The sequence below is a fragment of the Dasypus novemcinctus genome, chromosome 8 (genome assembly GCF_030445035.2).
Source record: "Dasypus novemcinctus isolate mDasNov1 chromosome 8, mDasNov1.1.hap2, whole genome shotgun sequence".
NCBI lineage: Eukaryota > Metazoa > Chordata > Mammalia > Cingulata > Dasypodidae > Dasypus > Dasypus novemcinctus.
This window is the reverse complement of record NC_080680.1, coordinates 89,859,847-89,882,067: the sequence shown is the minus strand read 5'-3', so window position 1 is coordinate 89,882,067 and position 22,221 is coordinate 89,859,847. Positions and strand designations below refer to the sequence as shown.

General features: G+C 39.7%; 1 protein-coding gene across 8 annotated transcripts in view; it reads left to right on the top strand.

Annotated features, from left to right (window-relative positions):
• The window catches only part of GARNL3 (GTPase activating Rap/RanGAP domain like 3), a 215,880-nt gene that overhangs the window by 52,652 nt on the left and 141,007 nt on the right, over window positions 1-22,221 (top strand). For all 8 annotated transcript variants that reach the window (XM_071216986.1, XM_058302888.1, XM_058302887.2 and 5 more), the window contains one exon: window positions 864-933. In XM_071216986.1, the coding sequence (XP_071073087.1) occupies window positions 864-933 (70 nt within the window). The remainder of the gene's footprint in view (window positions 1-863; window positions 934-22,221) is intronic.

The following is a 22,221-nucleotide window of genomic DNA, read 5'->3' as shown; positions in this document are numbered from 1 at the left end:
CTATGTTTGATTAGTTATTTGCATGACTTCTATTAGATCCAAACTTCTTAAAACTGTTTGTATTTCACATCTCCAGTGGTTTTGTGAGTACTGCTTGGGGTCCCAAATATACTAACTAGCCAATAAGATATATACCTTTTGACTGTGTAACTATGCATTCAAGACGCAAATGCAGTCACAATTTTGCTCTTGTTTTAATTGCTTTTCAACAACACATGATTTTTCTTATCTGATTTAAGCCTTTTTGGGGGGAGAGGAGGTGGGAAAAATTAGCTGCTGCTATGTAAAAAACGAAATATACTTGGAAGTAGATTTTAGATTTTTTGTTATTCCTAGTCTTTTTCATACTATAACAAAAAATCTTAAGGGGTGAGGGGAACCAGGCTTTTGAATTTTTTCTCCTACTTAAAATATAGTATTCATTACTTTTGTGTTGAATATTTGGGACAGAGGCTTTCTTAAATGAATGATAATTACAAGATCTGCTTCAGCAGCTTTGTCCCTTGCCTCAAGTTTACTGCAGGGTTTCTATTCTCTTTAGTTATACAGAAATGAAATTATAAACCACCAGCAGCCTTGGAAATTTCAGTCAATTCCAAATAACTAATTATTTAATATAATCATTGTCTGTACTTTCAGGGATGACTCGGGTATTTTTCTTTTTACTGAGCGCTCCATGAAAGCCAGGCTCTGCAATGGCTGCTGAGGACTGTGTCTGTTGCAAGGAGGCTCCCCTGCAGTGAGGAGCTGGGGCACTGCAAGCCTGTTCCTTATCAGCCCTTTTTGCAAATGGTAGTCGATTTTTGCAGAAGGTTTGTGGCCAGATCGCTATGTATAATACTGATGAAGCATTTTTGTTCCAGCTCTGTCTCCGAAGACCTAGGCTGTAGACGTGGGGATTTCAGTAGGAAACATTATGGATCTGTGGAGCTGGTAAGTTTACACTGACTGTTCATGGTAGAACATTGATTAAAATTTAGAGAGGATTGCCAAGCTCATCAGATCTTTTGTTGTATATTTACTGTTAGTCCATATGGGTACAGTATAAAGATTGGATTGGAATAAGTAACTATTGAAAGGCTCTGATAATTCAATCATCTTTATCCATTTGTTTTTATTCTTAGGTACTTTTAATCTTCCGTGTTCCAGTTTGTTAAAAAATATATTGTGTTTTGGTATTTTTCTCAGTTAATGGTGTATATAGTTAAATAAAATAATTTATGAATTAAGAAAGGTAGCATTTGGTTTTTGTATGATATTGTTCCTAAAAGTTTATAGATCTAGTTTCCCAGGATTGCATATTATTGAAATACATATGCTGATTTTCTATACTTTTGCTTTCTGGATGTGTGATAAGAGTTGGAATATTTATGAGATTTTTTTTCCTTTTAAAAAGTATATAGTTGAATTAGATAAATGACTGCAATAGATGATGGGAATCTGGAATAAAAATATCCACAGTTTACTTAATGAGAGACTTCGGAGATTTGTGCTATGATTTTGAAAAAGATATTTTCATTTTGAAAGAGGCATAATGAAGGCATATAATAGCCTCAGTTTTTTTAAAGATAGAATTGTGATTTTTTTTTTCCAGTTGCATGGCAATTTGAACAAATATTCAGGAAAATATATGCTTATAACATTCTATTGGTTAACACTATTAAGAGCATTAAATCTACTATTTCTATTATTTTATAAAAGATGACTTGCTCAAATCCATTTATGTAGTACTCAGTTATACCCTATTAATACAGATTAACTGCATTCTTGCAGGATTTAAGCAGTAGAGAAATTTATACCAGAGTTGTGTACCAATAGCATTCTACTGGAATTCAGGTAGGTATTACAAATTTGACTGTGAAACTTACCCAGAACTGAGTATTCTAGAAAATATAAAATAAATAAAAGATTTGATCCTTGTTTTAAAGGAGCTTACTATCCTCCAGCTGGGCAGATAAGATTGAGGAAATATCTAAAGAGTGAATGTGGTCACTTAAATGACATTGACTCAATCAATGCCTGTTAAATGTTAATCACAGGTGACCCAGAACCCCACCTCTTCTGAAGAAGAGTTTGCATAACTATAATTCAGAATGGGAATTGGTAAATATCACGAGAGATATACAGACGGAGCACCGTGCAGGTTGAAAGAAGGGAGAGGAGCAACCCATTCTAGCCAGGGATCAGAGCAGCAGCAAGGAAGGCCTTGTGAAGGGCTATATGATATGGATTGATGACAACAAAGAGGATATACAGCAGATATGGGCAAAGGACATGATGCTTGGCAGTGATGTGTTTCAAGGTCAGTGAGGAAATGGTCCTGCCTAGCAAGAGGTTAGTGGTTATGAAACTAGCAGGCTTTAGGATCAAACATACCAGCTCTGCCCCTTCTTAGCTCTCTGACCACATCGCATTACTTACCTTCTCTGAATTTCATGGGGCTTAACAAATTGTGCTCTGCAGTCATTCTTCTTTCATCATAACTAGCTGTATGATATTGGGCTTCTTTTGGTCTCAGTTTTCTCATCTGTAAAATGGAGATATTAATATCTACCTCATAGGGTTGTCATGAAGATTAAATGAGATGATGCATACAAAGCACTTAAGCACAGTCCGTGTTAAATAGTGACAGTTAGTAAAGATAAAATTTGGTAGCAAATGTAGAACCTTGACTGTCAGGTGAAGACTTTGAACTTGATCTAATAAGTAATATGGAACTCTTGTAAACGGTGATGAGAGTGGTCTTTTGGAGAGCTAACATAGGTAGGAAAGGTGGACTGTTTATAGACCTGTGGAAATCACAGACTATCAAAATTGAAGGTATTGGAGAACAGTCATTCACAAACTTGAGCCGGTATCAGAATCACCGGCTGGGCTTATTAAAAACACAAATGGCTGGGCTCCAACCCCCAAACTTCTGATTCAGTAGGTCTGGGGATAGGGAGGGTCAGGAATTTGCCTTTCTTACAAGTTCCCCGCTGGTCCCAGGACCACACTTAAGAATCCCTGTCTTAGAGAATCCCAAGCAAGTTATCGGTTATCCTCAGCCTGCTGAGGCAGCTCATTGGCCAAAAGTTCTCCAGTCCATTTGTTCAAGTTTTTCCTCTGGAGTATGATATAGTGAGTGTGAGTATGTTTATGTGTACTTATAATTGACTTTTTAAATATTTTAATAATATTTTAATATAATAGACTAAAAAATATTGTAAAATTCTTTGTATAATCTCACCACTTTATTGCAGCAACTGTTTTCATTTCCTATTAGTACCTGCCAGTTTTTATAGCTACAAGCCTAATTTCTGCATGGTTGTAATCAAATTATATATAATTTTGAAATCTTTTTTCATTCAATTCTACTTTGTAAATGTTTTCTTCTTGCTATATGATCTTCGAAGTTACTGTTTTAAAAAAAATCAAATTTATTGATATGTATTAATAAAGCATAAATCCGGGAAACGGACTTTGGCCCAGTGGTTAGGGCGTCCGTCTACCATATGGGAGGTCCGCGGTTCAAACCCCGGGCCTCCTTGACCCGTGTGGAGCTGGCCCATACGCAGTGCTGATGCGCGCAAGGAGTGCCGCGCCACGCAAGGGTGTTCCCCGCGTGGGGGAGCCCCACGCGCAAGGAGTGCGCCCGTGAGGAAAGCCGCCCAGCGTGAAAAGAAAGAGCAGCCTGCCCAGGAATGGCGCCGCCCACACTTCCCGTGCCGCTGACGACAACAGAAGTGGACAAAGAAACAAGACGCAGCAAATAGACACCAAGAACAGACAACCAGGGGAGGGGGGGAAATTAAATAAATAAATAAATCTTTAAAAAAAAATAAAAATAAAAAATAAAGCATAAATCCATCCAAAGTATACAATCAGTGGTCCTTGGTGTACTCACACAATCTGTGCATTCATCACTTCAGTCATTCTTTGAGCTCTTTCATTATTCCAGTAATAATAGTAATAAACAACAAACAAACAAAACTCATCACCTCTCAATCACTCTATGCTTCCCCTGCCGTATATAGCTGCTATTTTTTCCTTCTCTTTAGTATATTTGTATTTATATTTTGTAAGAAGTCTTATGTATGCAGTATCACCCATATTCTTGTTTTACATTACATGAGTTTTATTATAATACACAGTTCCATGTTACAGTTTTTAGCTTTCCTTCTAGTAATATACATGACCTTAGACTTTCCCTTTATACCACTGTCATACCCATGCAATAGCACTGCTAGTTACAAACACCAGGATATGCTTTAACCATTTCTATTCATTTCCAAAGATTTACAAAAAACCTTTTTACCAATTCTGCCTAGATTAACCCTCAGCTTTCCATTCTCTAACCTCATTCCATTTTCTGGTGACCTATATTCTAATTATTAATTCCATGAGTTTACACATATGTTTAGTTCATAATAGCACAATCATACAGTATTTGTCCATTTGTGTCTGGTTTGCTTCACTCAACATAATGTCCTCCAGATTCATCCATGTTATCATATGCTTCATAATTTCATTTCTTCTTACAGCTGCATAATATTCTGTTATATATATGCATCACCATTTGTTTATCCATTCATCAGTTGATGGACACCTGGGTTGTTTCCAGCTTTTGGCAACTGTGAATAATGCCACTATGAACATCAGTGTGCAGATGTCTGTTCGTGTCTCTACCCTCAGTCCTTCTGGATATTTATACCTAGTAATGGTATAGCCGGGTCACAGGACAAGTCTATATTCAACTTCCTTAGGAACAGTCCTCCACAGTGACTGTACTATTCTGTATCCCCACCAACAGAGATAGCATCCCTATCTCTCCACATCCTCTCCAACATTTATGTAATAAAAAAGTTTTAATAAAACTTTCATTAAAAGTTTTCTGACTTTTTAATAGCAGTCTAATAGGTGTAAAATGATACCTCATTGTAGTTTTTTTTTGCATTTCCCTAATTACTAGTGACAAAACATTTTTTCATGTATTTCTTCATCATTGGTATTTCTTCTTTGGACAATTTTCTTTTCAAGTCTTTTGCTCTTTTTTTAATTTGGTAGTTTGTCTTTTTATTTTTGTGTTGTATGATCTATTTGTATATCTTGGATATTAAACCTTTATTGGATCTGTGATTGCCAAATATTTTCTCCCATTGAGTCGACTCTCTTTTCACCCTTTGACAAGATCGTTTGCAATACAAAAGTGTCTAATTTTGAGGAGGTCCCATTTATCTATTTTTCCTTTGGTTGCTCCTGCTTTGGGTGTAATGTTTAAGAATCTACTGCCTACCACAAGATCTTGAAAATGTTTTCCTACATTTTCTTCTAGTTTTTTTGTTTTGTTTTGTTTTGTTTTATTTGTTTCTTTTTATTTCTTTATTTTTTTTTTAGGAGTTCTATGGTTGTCACTTTTATATTTAGGTTCTTCATCCGTTTTGAGCTAACTTTTGTATAAGGTGTGAGATACAGGTCTTTTTTCTCTCTTTTGGGTGTGGCTATCCAGTTCTCCCAGCCCCATTTGTTTAATAGTCTGTTCTGACTCAGCTGGGAGGGCTTGACCACCTTGTCAAAAATTAACTTGACTATAGATGTGAGGGTCTATTTTTGAGTTCTCAATTCAGTTCCGTTGGTCAATGTGTCTGTCTTTATGCCAGTACCATGCTGTTTTTATCACTGAAGCTAAAAATATGCTTTAAAGTCAGGAAATGAGAGCCCTCCAACTGCATTCTTCTTTTTCAAGATCTTTTTGGTTATTTGGTGCCCCTTACCCTTCCAAATAATTTTGATATTTGGCTTTTCCACTTCTGTTAAACAAAAGGTTGTTGGGATTTTTATTGGGATTGCATTGAATCTGTAAATCAGTTTGGGTAGAATTGACATCTTAATTATTTTCTGGATACAGGTCCTTTATGTCCTTGGTTAAGTTTATTCCTATATATTTGATTCTTAGTTGCTAATTTTTTTTCCTTTTTTCCCCTTCCCCCCTTCCTCCATCCCTGCCCTGCTGTCTTTTGCTGTCTGTGTCCATTCGCTGTATGATCGTCTGTGTCTAATTCTCTTCTTGTCTTCTCTTCTCACTTTTCTCCTCTAGAATGCAGCAGGATTTGATCCTGGGGACCTCTGATGTGAAGAGAGGTTCCCTGTCAGTTGCACCACTTCAGTTCCTGGTTTCTGTTGTGCCTTGCCTTGACTCTCCCCTTCATCTCTTTTTTGTTGTGTCATCATCTTGCTGTGTGACTCTTTTGCACAGGCACTGGCTTACCACACAGGCATTCGGCTCACCACACGGGCACGTTTTCTCTTCTTTTTTACCAGGAGGCCCCAGGATCAAACCTGGGTACTCCCATATGGTAGGCGGAAGGCCAATCACCTGAGCCACAACTGCCTCCCCTTAGTTGTTATTATAAATGGATTTTTTCCCCTGATTTCCTCCTCAGATTGCACATTGGTAGTGTATAGAAACACTATTGATTTTTGTGTATTTTTGTGTATTGTATACCGCAACTTTGCTGAACTCATCTGTTAGTTCTAGTAGCTTTGTAGTGAATTTTTAAGGAGTTTCTAGATATGGAATCATATCATCAGCAAATAGTGAAAGTTTTACTTATTCCTTTCCTATTTAGGTGACTTTTACGTCTTTATTTAGCCTAATTTCTCTAGCTAGAACCTCTATCCAATTTTGAATAACAGTGGTGAGAGTGGGCATGCTTGTCTTGTTCTGATCTCAGCAGGAAAGCTTTCAGTCTTTCTCAGTTGAGTACAATGCCAGTTATGGGTTTTTCATATATATACTTTACCATGTTGAGAAAGCTTCCTTCTATTCCTATCTTTTGGAGTGTTTTTTATCAAGAAAGGGAGCTGTATTTGGTGAAATGCCTTTTCTGCATCAATTGAGAGGATCATGTGATTTTTTTCTTCTTTAGTTAATCAGTGTGGTTAATTACACTAATTGATTTTCTTGTGTTGAACCACCCTTGTATAACTGGGATAAAACTCACTTGATCATGGTTTTTAATTCTTTTATTGTGCTTTTGGATTCTGTATGCAAGTATTTTGTTGAGGATTTTTGCATCTATATTCACTAAAGATATTGGTCTGTAATTTTTCTTTTTTCTAGTATCTTTATTTGGTTTTAGTATTCGGGTGATGTTGGCTTCATAGAATGAGTTTGGTAGCGTTCTTTCCTGTTCAATTATTTGGAAGAGCATGAGCAAGATTGGTATTACAGCATCTTTGAGTGATTGGTAAAATTCACCTGTGAAGCCATCTGGTCCCGGGCTTTTCATCTTTGGGAGTTTTTTGATGACTGGTTTCAGTCTCTTCACTTGCAGTTGGTTTGTTGAGGTCTTCTATTTCTTCTGGGGTCAGTGTAGGTGGTTTGTGTGTTTCTAGGAATTTGTCCATCTCCTCTACATTGTCTAGTTTTTGGCATACAGTTGGTCATAATATCCTCTTGTGATGTCTCTTATTTTGGGGGGGTCATTGATAATGTCCCCCCTCTCATTTCTGATCTTATTTAGCTATGTCTTCTCTTTTTCTTTGTCAGTCTAGCTAAGAGTTTGTCAATTTTGTTGATTTCTCAAAGAATCAACTTTTGGTTTTGTTGATTCCCTCTACTTTTTTTTGTTCTCAATTTCACTTATTTCTGCTCTGATCCTTACTATTTTTTTCCTTCAACTTGTTTTGGGATTAGTTTGCTGTTCTTTTTCTAGTTCCTACAAGTGTAAAGGTGGAACTTTACTATTAGCTCTTTCCCCTTTTTTAATGTAAGCATTTGAGGGCTATAAATTTCCCCCTCAGTACTGCCTTTGCGTTGACACATAGGTTTTGATATGTTGTGTTCTCATTTTCATTTGTCTCAAGATAGTTTCTGAATTCTCTCACAATTTTTTATTTGACCTGCTGATTAAGAATGTGTTGTTTAGGCAGCGGACTTGGCCCAGTGGTTAGGGCGTCCGTCTACCACATGGGAGGTTCGCAGTTCAAATCCCAGGCCTCCTTGACCCGTGTACAGCTGGCCCATGCGCAGTGCTGATGCACACAAGGAGTGCCCTGCCACGCAGGGGTGTCCCCCGCATAGGGAAGCCCCACACGCAAGGAGTGCACCCCATAAGGAGAGCCACCCAGCGCGAAAGAAAGTGCAGCCTACCCAGGAATGGCACCGCACACATGGAGAGCTGACACAACAAGATGACGCAATGAAAAGAAACACAGATTCCTGTGCCGCTAACGACAACAGAAGCGGACAAAGAAGACGCAGCAAATAGACACAGAGAACAGACAACCAGGGTGGGGGGGGAAGGGGAGAGAAATAAATAAATAAAAATAAATCTTTAAAAAAAAAAAGAATGTGTTGTTTAATCTCCATAAATTTATGAATTTTCCCTTTAAGTGTTTTGTATAATTTCAATTGTTAAAATTTATTGAGACTTGTCTTTTGACCCAATATACAGTCTATCTTGGAGAGGGATCCATGAGCACTTAAAAAGAAAGTATATCCTGCTGTTTTGGGGTACAATTCTCTATAGATGTCTGTTAGGTCTAGTTCATTTATCATACTATTCAAGTTCTTTGTTTCTTTCTTTATCCTCTGTCCAGGATACTCTATCCAATACTGAGAGTGGTGCATTAAAGTCTCTTATTATTGTAGAGACATCTGTTTCTCCCTTTAGTTTTGCCAGTGTGTGTCTCATGTATCTTGGGGCACTCAGGTTAGGTGCATAAGTATTTAGTTATTTCTTCTTGGAGCAGTGCCCCTTTTATTAATACATAATGACCTTTTTCATCCCTTATATAACAGTTTTGCATCTGAAATACATTTTGTTTGTTATTAGTATTACTACTCCAGTTAATACCTTTTTGCATCCTTCCACTTTTAACCTGGTTGTGTCCTTAGGTCTGAGGTGGGTCTCTTATAGACAACATATAGACGGCTCGTATTTTTTTTATACATTCTCAGTCTATGTCTTTTGATTGGGGAGTTCAGTCCATTAACATTCAGTGTTATTACTGTAAGAGTATTACTTACTTCATCCATTTTGTTCTTCAGCTCTCTATTTTCTTATCGTTCTTTTGTCTGTCTTCTTACCCTTTAGTTTACCCTTCCTAATAATCTTCATTTCTAAACTCTCTTCCAAATCACTTGCCCTTGTTTTTTCCTTTCGGTTTTTAGCACTCCCTTTAGTATCTCTTGTAATTCTGGTCTTTTGGTAATATATTCTGTCAGTTTTTGTTTGTTTGTGAAGACTTTGAACTCACCCTCATTTTTTTTTTTAAAAGATTTATTTATTTATTTCTCTCCCCTCCCCCACCCTGGTTGTCTGTTCTCTGTGTCTATTTGCTGCGTCTTGTTTCTTTGTCCTCTTCTGTTGTTGTCAGCGGCACAGGAATCTGTGTCTCTTTTTGTTGCGTCATCTTGTTGTGTCAGCTCTCCGTGTGTGCGGTGCCATTCCTGGACAGGCTGCACTTTCTTTCGCTGCTGGGCTGCACTTTCTTTCGCGCTGAGTGGCTCTCCTTATGGGGTGCACTCCTTGTGCGTGGGGCTCCCCTACACGGGGGACACCCTTGTGTGGCAAGGCACTCCTTGCGCACATCAGCACTGCGCATGGGCCAGCTGCACACGGGTCAAGGAGGCCTGGGGTTTGAACTGCCGACCTCCCATGTGGTAGGCGGACGCCCTAACCACTGGGCCAAATCCGTTTCCCTCACCCTCATTTTTGAAGGACACTTTTGCCAGTGTCTTAACTGGCAGTTTTTTCTCTTTCACTGTCTTATTTAGGTTGGTGCAAAAGGAATTGCAGTTTCAGACCATGAATTTTAAATCATTATAGCTAGGCTCAAACACAACTTTATTAATCAAAATAGGAACTATTACAATTAACACATTTTTGCCAACAAGAAATGTTGTGTATTCCTGTAGCATAAAAAGCCGTGCTTAGGGATTTGACGAACTCTTGGAAAGCATTTTCTGCATCCTGCTGGTTGTAGAAGTGTTTTCCGTCCAAAAAGTTTTCGAGGTGCTTGAAGAAGTGGGTTGGTTGCCAAGAGGTCAGGTGAATATGGTGGATGAGGCAAAACTTCATAGCACAATTTGTTCAACTTTTGAAGCATGGGTTGTGCAATGTATGGTCAGATGTTGTCATAGAGAAGAATTGGGCCCTTTCTGTTGACCAGTGCCAGCTGCAGGCATTGCAGTTTTTGCTGCATCTCATCGATTTGCAGAGCATACTTCTCAGATGTAATGGTTTTGCTGGGATTCAGAAAGCTGAATATTATGTTATTACTACTAACCACAGTCCATAGGTCACTCCAGCTGTATTTTTCCCTTTCTTCTCCACATCCCCAACACCCCGCAGTAGTGATATACATTTGTTCTAGCTAACAAAGGACACTGTTGCATCTGTACCATCAATCACAATTTTCACCCACCTGTTGGTTTACTGTGCTATCCAGTTCGTAGATTATTCTCTAGCATTCTGTCAATTGTCATTTACATAACTAGACTACCATTTTCAGTCACATTCCCATTTATAAACTAGCTGTTACTCACTGTGTGTTACCATTCACTATACATTTTCACAATTTTATAGTAAAGCTAATTAAAACTTTTACATACATTAAACATCAGTAGTCTACTCAGTCCTTCCCTTATCTCCTTTAAGAATCCACCACCTACCACCAGGTCTTGAAGATATTTTCCAATAATTTCTTCTAGAAATTTTATGGTTCTTGCTTTTACTTTTAGTTTTCTGATCCATTTTGAGTTAGTTTTTGGATAAGGTGTGAGATGGGGTCCTCTTTCCTTCTTTCAGCTATAGAGGTCCAATTCTTTCAGCACCATTTGTTGAATGGATTGTTCTGCCTGAGCTGTGTGAGTTTGACAGGCTAGTCAAAAATCACTTGACCATACCTGTGAGGGTCTATTTCTGAACCATAAATTTGGTTCCATTGGTCTATTGTGTCTGTCTTTAGGCCAGTACCATGTTGTTTTTACCATTATAGGAAGGTATTATGATTTAAAGTCTGGACATGAGGGTTCACTTTTTCTTTTTATGATCTTTCTGGCTATTCAGGACTCCTTACCCTTCCAAATAAATTTAATGATCACGTTTTCAATTTTTTCTTTAATGCTGGTGGAATTTTTATCAGGATTGCGTTAAATCTGTATATCAATTTGAGTAGAATTGACATCTTAATGATATTTAGTCTTCCAATCCATGAGCATGGAATGTTCTTCCAGTTTTTTAGGGCTTTTTTGATTTGTTTTAACAGTGAGTTGCAGTTTTCTGAATACAAGTGCTTTACGTCCTTGGTTAAGTTTATTCCTGACTATTTGAATTTTATCTGTCATATTTTTGCCACTCTTTTGACACTTTTAGTTACTTTTATGGATATAATGTTAATTTCTAGACTCTCTTCCAGGCCCCTCTCTCCTGTCTTTTCAAACTCTAGCATACCCTTTAGTATTTCGTGAAAATCTGGTCCCTTGCTTAGAAATTCTTCAGTTTCTGTTTATCTGTGAATATTCTAATTTTGCCCTCATTTTTGAAAGACAGTCTTGCTGGATATAAGATTCTTGGCTGGAATTTTTTCTCGTGTAGTATCTTAAATATATCAGATCACTGTCTTCTTGCCTCCATGGTTTCTGGTGAGAAATCAGCATTTTTTCTTATTGGATATCCCTTATATGTTATGCATTGCTTTAATCTTGCTGCTCTCAGAATTCTCTCTTTGTCTTTGGCCTTTGACATTCTGATGAGTACGTGTCTTGGAGTTGGTCTATTTGGATTTTTTTGGATGTGAGTACATCATGCTTCTTGGACAGGGATATCTATGTCCTTCAATAGGGTTGGGAAATTTTCTACCATTATTTCTTCAAATATTCCTCTGCCCCTTTTACCTTCTCTTCTCCATCTGGGACACCCATGACATGTATGTTTGCATGCCTTTTGCTGTCATTTAGTTCCCTGAAACCTTGTTCAATTTTTTCCATTCTTCATCTGTTCTTTTGTATGTTCACTTTCAGAGGCCATTTCTTCAAGCTCACCAATCCTTTCTTCTGCCTCCTCAAATCTGCTATTATATGATTCCAATGTTTTTTAATTTCATTGATTGCACCTTTCATTCCCATAAGATCTGCTATTTTTCTATGTATGCTTTCAAATTCTTCTTTGTGCTCATCCAATGTCTTCTTAATATACTTAATCTCTTTAGCCATCTCATTGGATTTATTAAGGAGATTTGTTTGAACATCTATAATTAGTTGTCTCAACTCCTTTATATCATCTGGAGGCTTATCTTTTTCCTTTAACTGGGCCATAGCCTCCTGTTTCTTGGTGTGGATTGTAATTTTTTTTGTTGGTGTCTTCACATCTGGCTTACTCGAGTATTTTTTCTGGGTGCAGTTTTTCTCTCTAGGTTAGGGCTTCCTGTCATTTCTCCCTTGCTGGTTATACAGTAGGAGCCAAGCATGTAGTTGGTGCTGTAAGCTGTGGAGGTCAAGCTGCCCTTATTGCACCAGGGACCAATGAAGCGTCTTCCAACTTTCTCCTTTGCCAGGGGTAGAGACAGAGTCACAGCTGTGTGGAATAATCCATGTGCAGGCCTAGACTGTAGTTGCCCAGAGAGACTGATGGAACTTCACATCCCTTTCTCCCCTACCTGGGGCAGGGATGGCGCTGCAGGTGTGGGCAGCAATCTATGCAATGCGGGTCCTAAGATGACCACAGTTGCCCTGGTAGACTTCTGATTTTCAGTCTATGCCAGCCAGAGTTCCCTGTAGTTACTTGTATAGGCTGGTGCAGGGCTCCTCAGCCTCCTCCCTGCCGGAGGCAGGGCTGAAGCATAGGCGAGCTGCAGGCTGAGCTGCCTGAAAGAAAATGTCAGCCCAACTTCCAGTCAGGCTGGGGGTGGAGTCAGAATGGCGGCTACTGGCCTCTTTCTAACTTGCGCTGGTTCACACCCCAGGTGTTTCCAGGGTTATCTCTTAGTCAGCCAAGTCTCCCAATCAGTAGCTGAAATCAGCAGCCAACCAGTCTCCTCCTCCCCTGTTTCTGGGAAATGGAGCTTCCAGTTCCCATCACAGAGCAGCTCCTGGGGCTGCTCGTGCCACCAGAGTAGGACAATCACTGGCCTCCAGGGCTTGGCCGGTAATTTCCCGGAGAGGCTGGTGCAGGTTCCCACAGCTTCCTCTCTGCTGGAGGTGGCACAGGGGCCTAGGCTAGACCTGCAATATGATCTGGATGGGAAGAAGCCGGTCCCCACCAGCACTGGGATTTTCGGTCCCCCCTGCCTCCCCTCGTGCCAGGTGCGGAGTTAAGATGGCGGCTCTTTCTGACTTGGACAGGCTCAAACCTTAGTTGTTCTCAGGATCATACTGTAGCCCACTGAATTTCCTCATAGTAGCTGAAATTGGTGCCCAGCTGTCTCTTCCTCCCCCATTTTGGGGAAGTGGAGCTTTCAATTCCAACCGCAGAACAGCTCCCGAGGCGGCTTGTGCCTCCAGTGGAGGATGGGCAGCGGCCTCCATGGCGTGGAGCCTCTACTTATGAGTCTTCTCTGCACATGGGTAGTCTCCTCCATCTACTCCCCCAAGGACATTGCAGGATGCTCTTCTGGACTCCTAGAGCCCCCAAACAGGTGCTTCAGCTAGCTCCAGAGAGCCCTGGGTGTTTGTAGCAGGAGCTCACTCTAGGAGTGCTTTACTCTGCCGCCATCTTGCGAGTTTCTCATCTCTGCCACTTATTAAAATCCCATAAACAAGAATATAGAATATAAACTCCCTAAAAATAGGGACTGTGGCTGTTTACCACTATATCACCAATACCAAGCACAGCGGTTAGCACTAATTACACGGTACATACTGCCTGAATGAATGACTGGTCCAAGTTGGTTGAAATTAGAAAGTAGCCTAACTTATCAAAAATTAAAAAGAAAAAAGTAAAATAAGCCTCTATGGTTTATTTTAAACTGTATTTAGGGAATCACCTACATATACTTGAACTTATAAGCTTGCAGTGTATTCAGTCTAAAATGTATTTTTCCTCTTAATGAATTGAGAATTAGTCTCATGGCAGCATTTGAAGCAAGGCATAGCTATTGCACCATCGAATATTCTTCATCACTTTAAGTCGAAATCTGTCAGAAAAAGCCCAAGATTGTTTGTAGTTTCTATTGATCTTTTCTTGGCCTTTTACTTAGTGGGTAGGAAACAAATGTGCTATAAAAGGTAAATGGTATGAGTACATTATAGACCTCTCCTCTGCCCCAGGCCAGCCACTGATTCTCATACAACTCCACATCTTGATACTTCTAAGGAGAAGTCACAATCTACAGGTAATTTCAAGTCAGAATAAAACAGTATATTTTTATTAAAGTATTATACAGTATATTTTATTTATTAGTATACTGTGCATTCCTCTTCAAACTTGTATCTTAATGACTAAAATCTGCATTTGGATGAGTTGAATACATGCTCCACTGCTGTACAGGGAAAAAACCTAAATGCTTCTCTACAATGATAATATGGTTTCCTTGTTATGCACTCAGGGTGACCTCAAAAGATATCTAACCATGCTATCTACTATCAAAAGAGCAGCTTATGATGAACTTGTTTGGCATCTGCAGATTTTTTTAAACAAATCACTTTTATGGGTACATATTAATAAAGCATACAATTCTTCCGAAGTGTACAGTCAATGCATCTGCAGATCTTAACAACTGAAATTTTGACTGTTTGAGAAGTAATTTGTTGCTCAGGCACAAATTTGAATTGTGCCTGTGGGACTGTTGTGCAGAAAAATGACACTTAGCTAATGACTGATTTAGGTGCCTGTCTAGCATTCCTAACACAATACAGTTTTATTCTCTATTCAAGGTTGGGTAGATTTTTGTTTTCATAGGCATTTTATGGAAGAAATTATATGCTATGTAGTATTATCAATTTGAGAGATTAGTGAAGGTACCAGCATAGTTCCCTCAGGAACATCAAAACATGGAGGCTTCAACATTCTAAAATTACAACCATAATTTTGGCAGATGTTCTCCTATTAACTGGCTTATACCTCTCTTATATAGCAGGTTGACTCATTTAGGTACCTCAAGGCACAAATTTAACTTGGAGCATTCACCAGCAAGTTAACATAGTTAACATAGTTCAGAACTGTGAGTGCTTTGTTGATATTTTTATTGCCTTTGTGGGTGATTTGTAACATTGACTTTGAAACTTTTCCATGTTAAAATTACTGCAGCCATTTTCTGCGATGTACAACTTTGAGATCCTAATCATATAATTATGTATGCTTTAGAATGAAACAAGGGAAGCGGATTTGGCCTGGGAAGCAGACTTGGCCCAATGGATAGGGCGCCCGCCTACCACGTGGGAGGTCTGCGGTTCAAACCCTGGGCCTCCTTGACCCGTGTGCAGCTGGCCCATGCGCAGTGGTGATGCGCGCAAGGAGTGTCCTGCCACGCAAGGGTGTCCCCCGCATAGGGGAGCCCCACGCGCAATGAGTGTGCCCCATAAGGAGAGCCGCCCAGCGCGAAAGAAAGTGCAGCCGCCCAAGAATGGTGCCTCACACAGGGAGAACTGACACAACAAGATGACGCAACAAAAAGAAACACAGATTCCCGGTGCCGCTGATAAGGGTAGATCCGGTCACAGAAGAGCACACAGCGAGTGGACACAGAGAGCAGACAACTGGGCGGGGGGGAGGGGCGGTAGGGGGAAAGGAGAGTGAATGAATGAATGAATGAATGAATGAATGAATGAATGAATCTTTAAAAAAATAAATAAATAAAATAAATCCAGGTCTGTCTGACTCCAAGGATCCCCTGCACTTAATCTCTTAACCTACAAACTCATTTTCTTTTAGCCTTGCCACTTGTAGACTGTTTTCTGAGAAAATTAGGTTGATTTTTAGAGCAGATACCTCTGCCCTTAACAGCATAGCAGATCTTTGCTTTAGGGTTTTGCTCAAACATATAATCTCAAACTCTCTTTAGTACAAATCTTAACAAAAATCTTGATTTTTAAGAAGGTGTTTTTTGAACAATTACCCAAAAAGATGTCCATGCCTTAAATGGTTTAAATTTAATTCCTGGATTGAGCCCAATGATAAGATAGCTACAAACAATTGGCCCACCTTTCTTGGCCTTTCTTAGACCTGCTTTTCTTGATTTTTACCTTGGCATTGTGTCTTTAACTTGCACTGCTGGACAGAGTGGAAAACAGCCTGCGGATCTTGGTGATGTGTCTCTTACAGGATGCTGTTGAAGATTTTTTCTCAGTCTGTCATAAAGTGTTTCCTTTAAGAGAACCTATGAGAAAAAAATTTTCTCAGATCCAGAAAGTACCATGCTTCTCCTGAGAAGCTGGTTTGTTTTTAACTTCATAGGCAGTAAGAATCCTATAAATGACTTTACTTCCTTCTTTGCGTTGACTTCTAGGAAGCTCAGAATCCTATTTATGACTCGTGTCCAACAGCCTTATGGGAACTTTGTGGCATGCAACCTAATCTTATTCTTTTGTTTCAGCTTATTTATCCACACCTGATTTTCCCTAGCTCCGTATCTAATTTTATCCTTTGAGTAAGATATATTTCAGTAATTCACTTTGAATCCTTTTTTTAATGAAGTAGGGCATAAGCAAAAAAGTATTTCTATACCCAACCCTTAACAACATATCCTTCCATCCCCCATTGATGCTGGTCAGATTTATAGAATAGTTTTGACCCTTATCACCTTCCCACCCCACTTTTTTATATAGAGTGATTTTATGAGCTATTTTCCTAGAATTAATACCACCTTCCCAGCTATTTGGTGACTTGATATTTGGGGCACAAAACTCTACCAAAACCACTACCTAAACACATGCAGTAGTAAGGATGCCACACAAGTGCTCCAGATTCTCCCAGATAACATCATCCTGGAGAATAACTACTTCAATAATATGTGATACCAGCATGCTCTCCAGTTTCAAAAACTGAAACCACAGACACTCCATTCCCTCTTTCCCATGGTTCCTGGTTGCTCATGTCTTCCTGGAGGTCACACAAGTTTTCCATTCTTATGTTGCCCAAGTCTTTTCTCTTCAGAGCAATCTCCTCTGTGCCACTGTGCTGTTCCTGCTTTTGCTGCCACCTCAGCCTACTTCAGTCTCTGGCTCCTATGCCTTTTCCTGGTATCCAGGGGTCTTTGTTCTTTGGCTCCAAAGTATATAGTACCCTGGTATACTATAAACACAATTTTTTTTTAAGATTTCTTTTACTCCCCTTCCCCCCCACCCCCACCCCCACCCCCACCCCCACCCCGGTTGTCTGTTCTCTGTGTCTATTTGCTGCGTCTTCTTTGTCCGCTTCTGTTGTTGTCAGTGGCACAGGAATCTTTGTTTCTTTATGTTGCGTCATCATCTTGTTGCGTCAGCTCTCCGTGTGTGCGGTGCCATTCCTGGGAAGGCTGCACTTTCTTTCGCACTGGGCGGCTCTCCTTACGGGGTGCACTCCTTGCACGTGGGGCTCCCCTACATGGGGGACACCCCTGCGTGGCAGGGCACTCCGTGCGCACATCAGCACTGCGCATGGGCCAGCTGCACACGGGTCAAGGAGGCCCAGGATTTGAACCGTGGACCTCCCATGTGGTAGATGGACGCCTTAACCACTGGGCCAAGTCCGGTGCCCTACACTTTCAAATTTTGATCAATGAATTACAGTATATATTTGATACAACCCAAGATACAAACTGTTAACACATTATTTACTTGGTTAATTCTTCAGCACAGGAAATTGAGTAGAACAATTTTCTGTCCTGATTGTGATCTCTTGCATACTCAGGAGGCAAAATTCTCAGGTATGTCTCTAAACATATTCTTTTTTGATGCCTGTTTGATAGTAACTTTTGTCTCTCTCATCTTACTTGTTCCAAAGAAATCTTTGCCCCACACCATGTCCTATCTTGTGCCCATCTCAATTTTCAGATCAGTAAGACCATCCTCAGCAGTATATATCATTGTTGTAGCAGAAATAAGTTTAAAACATAATCAAAAGATATGTTAAATACCTTTGTGTAATGCTCTGATGAACAGAACATATTTTCAGTTTCTTGAAAGTTGGTTTGTAAAAACCCGTGTTTATTTCTGAATGTATGCAGGTGAGCTGTCAAAATTGTAGTATTTGATAGTGTAAACACACGTTCACAAAGAATTTATAAACACTCTTCTTTTGGTGCTGTTAAAGTTGAAAAGGAATTTTGTCTTTTCCTAACCTTTTGCCACGTAGGCTCTGAACATTGAGAACTCTTTTATAAACCCTCAGAAGAAAGTCTATTGATCATTTAACTTATTAACTGCCCCTGAGGCTGCAGGACCCTAGAGCATTTGAAGTTTCAGCCAGCTCTCTCTCAGTGCCCCTAAGCTGAGACCCTTGTCTTCCAGCTTTTTCCAGCCACAGGGAAAGTTCCTGTTTTCTTAGGGTACCTATCCATTCCACAGGGTTAGGCAGCTTTTCTCCCTCTTTGAGTTCTAAAATTTGCTTCCCTTTTTTTCCACTAAATGAATTTAGGGGAAGTCATACAAAAAAATCCAGTGTTGCCTGCCATGATTGACTTGCCAAAAAGGTCTCACGGTTTCAAGTCCCCACTGTTATTATTGAGCCACAACTGAAATTCTTGTTTTCATATTGAACCACTTTACTTATTCAATTAAAGCAGTTACTCTGGATTCCTTTATGTGTATGAAGAGTACTATATGCTTTGGAGCCTTGGCTTTTTAATTGGTCTGTTGCAATTGTCACTGTGTTGCAGTTTTTCCAAATATAATCTCAAACTGTGTTTGCTTCATAGATGTAAAGACTTTAATTATTTTGGGAGTACATTTCAGCCACTCTCTGCATTCTCTTTTTGATGTCAATGATAGTTCCATAATTTCCCTTCTCCTTTTGATGCTTCCCCTTCTTAAACTCCACTGCAGCAGCTCTTACCAAGGTCACTAAAGACCTCCTTGCTAATATTTGATGCTCCTCAAATTTTATCTCATGTGACCTCTCTGCATCATTGGGTCCTGTTTAAACTTTCTCCTCCCTTGGCATCTATGTCTCTCCACTCCCGTATTTTTCCTGCTGCCTCCCTGCTTTACCTTGTCAGCTTCTTGTAGGGGTGCATTCTCTTCTGGCTGACCTTTATATTTGGGTTTTCTTTGGGGTCCTATCTCAGGCATTCTTCTCATGCAGTACAATATCTCCACAATCTTTCTGACTCCCATGGCTTCAGATATGGCCTTTAAACTGGTGACTCCCAGATCCATATATTTGGTACAGATCTCTATCCACAGCATACCAGCCCATTTGCCAAGTGGCCTACTAGACATGTCTAATGGGTTTGCTCATAGGCAACGGAACCTCATCATGCCCAAGACTGAACTCCCTATCGTCCCATTTCCCCCACTCCAAACATTCAGTGAATAAAACTACCTTCCTTGCAGTTGCTAATTCCAGATACTAGGATGTCACCCTAGACTCTTCTTTTCCCCATGCCCCACATCCTACAAATCCTGTTGATTTTATGTTCTAAATAAATTTCATGGCCAAATTGCTCTTTATTCACATGAATGTGCGTGTCCAATGCCAGCAACCTCTTGAGTGCTTTATATAGTAATTAAAATTTCACAAATACCTAATAAATTAACAGATAACTTTTTACAGATGTTACCAAGGTTCAGAGAAGTTAATTAACTTGTCCAAGGTCACACAACTAGTAAGTTGTAGAGCTGGTGTCTTTGCCTCACCAGCAGTTAGGTTATATTTACTTAAAAGTTCCATGATCTTGCCATTGTTATAGGCTGCCCCAGTGCCCCTCAAACTTTATTGTACATAATCATTTTTTTTTAAGATTTGTTTTATTTACTTATCTCCCCCCTCATTGTTTGCACTTGCTCTCTGCTCTCTGTGTCTGTTTATTGTGTGCTTGTCTTCTTTTTAGGAGGCACTGAAAACCAAACCAGACTCTGCATGTGAGAGGGAGGTGCCTAATGGCTTGAGACATCTCCACTCCTGCTTGTTGTGTCTCTCATTGTGCTTCCTCATTGTTTCTTCATTGAGTTATCTTATTGTGTCGGCTCGCTGTACCAGCTCGTTGCGTCAGCTCACTGTCCTGTTCGTCTTCTTTAGGAGGCACCAGGAACCAAACCTGGGACCTCCATGTGGTCGGGCACCAGCTGCTTGAGCCACATCTGCTTCCCCTGTACGTAATCAATTTTGCTTAAAATTTAGATTCTGACTCAGTGCGTTTGGAGTGACCCCAAAAATGTGCACTTTTTTTTTTACAGGCTTCTGTTATGGAAATGACTTTTGTACTTTATGTGTTTTGTATTTGGTTTCTTGAGGAGATAGGAACAGAAATAAAACAGGAATGTTTGCTTCTTATCTTCTTTTTTGTGTATGTGACACTTTTACCAGATCCTCTTTCCCTGAGCTTCTGGCACTTTCTCTTGTTCTGCCTGATTTCTCAAAGATTCCATTCAACAAGTTCTTGGTAAGATCACATCCAGTTTGTCAGTATCCTCAGCTGTAATTAACCTAAGTCTGGGAACTTTGATTTCTTTAAGGCTGTAAAGAGTATTTTCCCTAATGTATGGCTCTGAGACATCATCTTCATGGTTTAAAACAAACAAAAGCCCTTCAGCATCCCACTTTTTATTTATAAAATAAAGTATATATTCTTTAGCTTCACATTCAAGGCTTTCCCTAGTGCCACTCCAGCCTATATTTTGAGACTTAGCTTTAAAGCCCATGATCCAGCTAAACAGACCTTTACCAACTGTCTGGGCTTCCTTGTGCCGTCCCATCCTCCTAGAATGTCCTCCTAAAATACTGCCTCTGCCAAGTGTCTGTTCATCCATGCAACCTTACCTGATTCCCCTATAGTAATGTCATCTTTCACTTTTTAGAGCCTACAGTTCTTTCCATTTCTCTATGGTCCCTGCCATTTTTACGTTGTAGTTATTTGTATGCATTTCTTACCTTTTCTAGTGGCCAGGGATCATGGCCCTTATTTTATCTCCAATAGCACTTAACTCACTGCCAGATATCCCTGTATTAGCTAGAAAATCAGTTTTGCTAAAAATTTGGAGACTGATAAATTCTTTTTTAAAAAATTAATTTGTTTATTTATTTCTCTCCCATTCACTCCCCCACCCCCACACCCCAGTAGTCTGTTCTCTGTGTCTATTTGCTGCGTGTTCTTTGTCCGCTTCTGTTGTTGTCAGCGGCACGGGAATCTGTGTTTCTTTTTTGTTGCATCATCTTGTTGTGTCAGCTCTCTGTGTGTGCAGTGCCACTCCTGGGCAGGCTGCACTTTCTTTTGTGCTGGGCGGCTCTCCTTACAGGGCACACTCCTTGCGCATGGGGCTCCCCTACGGGGAGGACACCCCTGCATGGCACGGCACTCCTTGCGCACATCAGCACTGTGCATGGGCCAGCTCCACATGGGTCAAGGAGGCCCGGGGTTTGAACCACGGACCTTCCATGTGGTAAACAGACGCCCTAACCACTGGGCCAAGTCCGTTTCCCTCTTTCTCTCTTTTTAAATATTACTTTCCAGTCTTTGTTTATTTGTGGGTGTACATGTATATGTGCACACCTAGGTATTTTTAAATACACCTTTCTGATTGTGAAAGGAATACATGCTTATTATGGAAGTTTTGAAATATACTGAAAAGCAGAGAGAGAAAAATTAAATTCCTCTGTAATCTTACCACCTAGAGATAATAACTATTAAGAGTTTAATGTGCATCCCTCTTGTAATTAAATTTATATACAAAAATGGATTTATACTATTCCCTTGTGCTTCTTTACTTAAAACAAAGCATAATCTTTTTTAAAGCACAGATACTCTTCTACAAACAACTTTGTCTCCTCCTAGCCAAATTTCTTATTTGTCTTCATGTCTAATTCCTTTGGCTCTGACCTTGAGTAAATAATAGCCACACCTAGACTTTCAGGTAAGTTTTTTAGGACAGACTATGAGGGTATCTTTTCTCAATCATACATATATCAGAGAATGTCTCTGAGTTATACCTTCTCACAGTGACATCTTGGCCAGCTTCAGAATTACTGAATCATCACTTTTCTCTCTTAAAACTTCACTCAAATTTTCATCTCATATCTTCTACCATTTAGAGTGCTGAAGAAAAGTCTGAAGCAGTTCCAATTTCTTTTCTTTCTTGGTAAACTTTCCTACCAGGGTTTT